The sequence below is a fragment of the Trachymyrmex cornetzi genome, unplaced genomic scaffold, assembly GCF_001594075.2.
Source record: "Trachymyrmex cornetzi isolate Tcor2-1 unplaced genomic scaffold, Tcor1.1 scaffold289, whole genome shotgun sequence".
Classification (NCBI taxonomy): Eukaryota; Metazoa; Arthropoda; class Insecta; order Hymenoptera; family Formicidae; genus Trachymyrmex; species Trachymyrmex cornetzi.
In genome coordinates, this window is record NW_017297574.1 from 191,714 (window position 1) to 197,908 (window position 6,195).

Sequence of the window (6,195 nt, forward strand, 5' to 3'; positions counted from 1 at the left end):
TGACGGCTTGATGGAACCTGACCTGCCCTCGGAGGGAACGTCGGCCTGGAGAGAAGAACTGGAAGTAACCCAGGAGGAATTGCAATATGCAATAATACGGATGAAAAAGAAAAAGGCAGCCCCAGGTCCGAGCGGGATCCCGTCGGAGGCATGGGCATTAGCTGCGACTGTAATAGCGGGAGAACTGAGAAGACTCTATACAGAATGTCTGAAGAGAGGTGAATTTCCAAGCGTATGGAAAAATTCCAAGCTGTGTCTACTAAGAAAGCATGGGAAGCCAGAAGATCAGGCAATGGGGTATCGCCCCATTTGCCTGCTAGACGATTAGGCCAAGATACTAGAAAGAATAATATCCGAAAGAATCATTGACCATCTCAATGGAAGGGATCCAAATCTTAGCCCGTCGCAATTTGGGTTCAGGAGAGGGAGGTCCATAATTGACGCGATCGCCACCGTGAGAACGTTCATGGAAGAGGAGTTTAGGAACAACAACATGGTGATAGGAGTATCACTAGATATTGCAAACGCCTTCAACTCACTACCGTGGGGAACTATTGGCACTGCCCTGCGAAGACACAGAATCCCTCTATACCTTAGGAGGATTACTAGAAACTATTTGGAAGAAAGAAAACTTTCATTCTCTAAAAATGACGGCATGGCCAGTGAAATACCGATAAGAAGAGAAGTTCCACAGGGGTCTATTCTGGGCCCACTTCTGTTCTGGTCTATTCTCGGCTTCGACACAGTAATGTCGGAGGAGGATCTACCTGCAGAGTGTCTCGTGATTTGTTATACCGATGACACAATGATTCTGGCAGCTGGAAGTAATTGGGAGGAAGCAACGATTCGTGCGAACATCGCAACCGACTTAGTAATCCAGAGGATTACAGAGTTGGGGCTAAAAGTCTCACCGACGAAGACCGAGGCAGTGGGATTCCACAACAAAGGCAGGCCAGCCTCAAAGGCAGGCCCACACCTCACTGAGAGTCGCAGGCACAGAGGTCAGGATAGGTACACGCATGAGATATCTTGGACTAGTTTTAGACAGTAAGTGGACCTTCAACGACCACTTCGCTGAACTGGCTCCAAGACTGGAAATGTCGGCATTAAGCTGAAGCAGACTCCTTCTCAATTTGGGAGGGCCACGCAATAGAGTAAGGAGACTATACGCCCAGGTAATATCTATCGCTCTATATGGAGCACCTATCTGGGCATACGAAATCAACAAAAATAGGAAGACGCTACAGATTTTCAGGGCGTCACAAAGGAGGATGACGGGTAGACTAATAAGAGCGTAAAAAACTACCTCGCTCGCGGTAAATACGGCTTTAGCAGGGATGCCCCCCTTTGAGCTAGAGGCCAAAAGACAAGAAGAAGTTCATGAAAGAATATCGGACTTGAGGAAGGACAACCTGCATAGTACCCCCTTACCAAAGGGCTCCGTAGACACAATCAAGGAAACATGTAAAAGAAAGATGATAAGGGAGTGGAAATCATCGATGAAAGGCACGGAGCAGGGAGATAATGCAATCATCGGCGCGATTGGAGAGCAACTTCAAGAGTGGCTAGATGCAAAGGTGGGTCTCTCTTTCCGAGCGACACAGGTTATTACTGGTCACGGCTGCTTCAGCAGGTACTTGTGTCGTATCGGAAGGGAGACGACCACAAGATGTTGGCACTGCGAGGCGACGAATGATTCGTCAAGACATACTCTCAGGTATTGTCCGGCCTGGGACCAAGAACGCGCAGCTCTGATAGAGACCATTAGACCAGACCTCACACCTAGCACGGTAATCAGAGCCCTGAGAAGAAACGACAGCAGAAAGACCTTCCTACGCTTCTGCGAAACAGTCATGAGGAAAAAAGAAGCAGCGGAAAGAGCGAGAGAGGGAGTCATCGTACCCTCAGATATGCAGGACAGCTAACAGTAATGCTAGCAGTAGTTCTAGTTAGATAACTAACAACACAATTGATACGGAACTTAGAACCATTAAGCTACACTAAGTTACGATAGGAGAGCTCTATGAGCTAAACCGAGAAGGGGGTGCAGGGTGCGTGCGAGATGCACAGAGGGATAGGTGAGAACACCGGCTAGCGGAACGGTGAGAGACTCTGGCGACAGGGCCTCGAAAACACGGGGAGGGGTATCTTCTCCATCTTTAACTTAGACGCCCCTCCCCGTGGCCCCAGAGCAATATGCCAATAGGAGGAGACTGACAGTCGCACCGACTAGCGGGGCGACTGGTCTCAACTTAAAACAATGGATAGGGAGGCGGTAAAGGCCGTGCCAGATAAGTCTGGCCCTCTATAAGAAAGACCCATGAGATCAAAGGCGGGGGCCCGCAGCCCCTTCGCGATGGGTAAGCGGGAAAGGGAGGGTGTGTCGCCGGCGACTTCACACCCTCATGTAAATAATGGTACGTTAAAAATCGTAACAGAGCGGGGACCCATCCGGAAGTACTACTGATGCGAAATTCCCGGATGGGTCCCAACCGTCCGGGTTAGGTACGCCCGCAGGGGTTTTAGTGGGTATGCCCTCAAAGGCAGCAGCCTTGGAGGGTGAGTCCCACATACCCCATCCCTCTCCCCCGAGGGGGATGGAAATGTGTATTGCATTTCCCCTGCGTCACAAAAAAAAGTCCGGTGAAGTCTGGTGAAGTCCAGTGAAGTCCGGTGAAGTCTGGTGAAGTCCGGTGAAATCCGATGAATTCCTCGAGTCCGACGAAGTCCAATGAATTCCTCGAAGTCCAATGAAGTCCGGTGAAGTCCGATAAATTCCGATGAATTCCGGTGAAATCCGATGAAATCCAGCGAAGTCTGATGAATTCATGAATTCTGATGAAGCCCGATAAATTCCGATGAAATCCGATGAATTCCGGTGAAATCCGATAAATTCCGGTGAAATCCGATGAATTCCGGTGAAATCCGATGAATTCCGATGAAGTTCGATGAAGTCAAACGAAGTCCGATGAATTCATGAATTCCGATGAAGTCCAATGAATTCCAGTAAAGTCCGATGAATTCCGATGAATTCCGGTGAATTCCGGTGAAGTCCGATGAATTCTGATGAAGTTAGATGAAGTCCGGTGAAGTCCGATGAAGTCAAACAAAGTCCGATGAATTCATGAATTTCGATGAAGTCCAATGAATTCCAGTGAAGTCCGATGAAGTCTTGAAGTCCGAAATCCAGGTGTACATCTATTTTTTGAGTGGTTACCCCCTCGGGTAGAGATGTACGCATGGCTGTCACTCTCGCACAGTCGGTCGCCGCCCACCACCGTTAGCATAAGGAAGGCTCATACGGGGTTTATAATAGAAATCATAGCGGTCGTTAGATCTTAAGTCCTAGAAAATTAATCAATCATACTCGAATACGAGAAGAAAAATCGACTATTAATCAATTTTCTACGACTCTACGACCACTACGATTTCTATTGTAGACACCGTCATCCCTTCAATATGTATAGAGCTCACTGCGCGCATTAGCTCAGTTCCCCTTTCCCATGCGCATAGAAGAACGGAACGGATCCCATGCTGCTTAGCGTGCGGTTGTAAACAGATTAGATAAAAAACACAATTCTAATGGGTGTATGGGACGAATATTACATTGTTGCTTTTTAAGGAACCTTAAAGTTACAATCAAAACTTACTATATTAATAGTTACTGCTGGTTATTGCTGCTACAAACTCAGCAAAAAATTTTTATGCATAAATATATGTATATAAATATATATAGTGTGCCCACGCACGCACGCATGCACGCACGCCAACCAAACGTTTGATATGCAAACTTTAACCAAACAATCTCCTAGTAGTGCATCGGATAACGCAAATGTCGGCGATAATTATCCAAAGTCTTGCAAACTGTAGGATTCACTTTGAAACATAACTCAGCTCCCAAACATGTTAGAGTAATGATTGTAATGTCATTTTAGAGCAAAAGTTTTCCACTGCAAAACTTATGTGGTAATATTTCTCGCTCCATCCTTGTTTTGCCCGTGAAAAGCTGAAAATCGTGATATTTTTAGAACTTTAACGCTGCTTATGATCTTCACAAATAAGATTATTATTCGTTCATTAGATGAGGCAAAAAATATTATTTTAAGAGGTATGATCACCCTAAAATTTTCAAAAAATTGAAAATTTTTTTTTGCTTTTTCGATATTTTATCATCACAAAAATAAGTAGCAATTGAACTTATAACGAAAAAAATGAGCGCAAACTGAGCGTTTACTGAACGCTATGAGCGCTTGCATATAACGCAAGCTGAGCGCTTGAACTTTAAACGCGTTTTTCTCAAAACATTTTTCAAATCGGCATGACAAATAACTTCAATAATTTCTATCCGAATGGGTTCAAATTTTAACTGCAACTTCTTAGACGCATTTCGCAGAGAAGTACGTAGGGGTTTTCGATATATAAAAAACTTTATATTTTATGAACAGTTTTTGAACAAAATTTTTAGCAAAAAATGCAAGTGTAACTTCAAATGCCCGTCATTCTTGAAAAAATATCAATATTTTTTCAAACTCCTACGTACTTCTTTAGGTATTTTAATGTACATTTAAAAAAAATTTTTTTTTGCTCTAGGTCAAAATTTGTGAATGCTAAATGTCATGCCCCGGAGCACCTCCATAAAAACCGTGCTAGATTTTGTCATTGGTAGCGCCGCCATTTTGGATGCAAAAAATAAAAAAAAATTTTTTAGTGGACTTCAATGTATGCACTAACTAATACTTTAATTAGATTTTATATTACATTATTTTTTAAACTAAAACAAATTTTTTAACTTATTGCTGTTTTTATGCTCGCTAGGGTGGCCATACCCCTTAATTATTTTAAAGTTGAGGTTACACCCTTCAAAACGCACCTCGAAAAATTGTCCTGCGATTCCTGGAGAAGATGAGATAGTCTCTTAAAAATCGGCAAAATTTGCATATTTTAGAGTAATCTCCTAATTTTGATGAAGAGTATATTTAGATAACGCTTAATTTCTTTCTTATGCGATTTTTTCAACAAGTCAAATAAAAATAAAAAATTACTCTGACTCTTGTAAAACTGTATAATTATTATTGAATATTTTACGTTATTACATATAACAACAAATATCTAAAAAAAAAGACTTGGAAGAATCTATCAATAATAATAAAAATAAGCAAGCCCATCAAAGCCAACATCAGTTGTTCGGATGCACAATTTATTTTCGTGTTAATTTAACAAATCATATAATATCAAAAATTAATTCATATACGTTTCGACCTCTATATTTGGGTCCTTATCAATATAAACCTAAATCCGCTTACATACTATACGCAAATTCCAAGCTGCGATACAGCTCATTTTTCTTTATCCAATTTCCAAGTTAGCTGTGTACGAAATACTCACATCAATATAACAATTCACACCGGCTTAATAATTAATATAAATCAAAAATTACATATACTAAACATCAAATCAAAGCTGGTATACTACCAAAAAATTAAAGTTATAAATATTAAAAATTATGCATACAGTCATATGCATTACATCGAATTGAAAAGAAAACTTATACAATATGTGAATTGCGATTAGAGTCATAAATTATGTGTTAATAATTGAAATACTGAAAGTTAATACAATTGTAAAGTTACCTGAATTAAGTCAAACGCATTGTAACTACATAAAAATATTAGTTCGTAAAATAATATGAAATTTAAAATAAATAACATTACGTCAATTTAGAAATAATTATACAATGATATAAACTTACATAAAATTATATTTATATTGATAAGGACCCAAATATAGAGGTCGAAACGTATATGAATTAATTTTTGATATGATTTGTTAAATTAACACGAAAATAAATTGTGCATCCGAACAACTGATGTAGGCTTGCTTTTTTTTATATTTTATTGTTATTACCAGAGATGGGAAGTAACTCGTTACTTGTAACGAAGTTACAGTTAGAGTTACTTTTTTTCAGTAACTGTAACTTAACTTCGTTACTTTCTTTCCATCTGTAATTATAACTTAACTTAGTTACATCTTTTAAGTAACTAGTAACTAATTTAATAGTTACTTTCTAGTTATTTTATATATTTGAAACGTATTTGTCAATTTAGTGTGTGGTAGTGTCCACTTGGCGCTACAAATACTTCGAAATATTTGATTAATCAGAAGAAAGAAATTTAATTAAAGCGTTCAATGAACTCT

General features: G+C 40.1%; 1 protein-coding gene across 1 annotated transcript; it reads left to right on the forward strand.

Annotated features, from left to right (window-relative positions):
- Positions 1-1,337: 1,337 nt before the first annotated feature.
- LOC108762278 (uncharacterized) lies at positions 1,338-1,925 on the forward strand. Its single transcript, XM_018509214.1, has one exon. It carries the CDS (start codon positions 1,338-1,340, stop codon positions 1,923-1,925), a length of 588 nt encoding a protein of 195 aa, XP_018364716.1.
- Positions 1,926-6,195: the final 4,270 nt, after the last annotated feature.

What these genes read in the sequence shown, in the direction of transcription:
- LOC108762278 (XM_018509214.1), top strand. Translation starts at nt 1,338, where the DNA reads ATGCCCCCCTTTGAGCTAGAGGCCAAAAGACAAGAAGAAGTTCATGAA.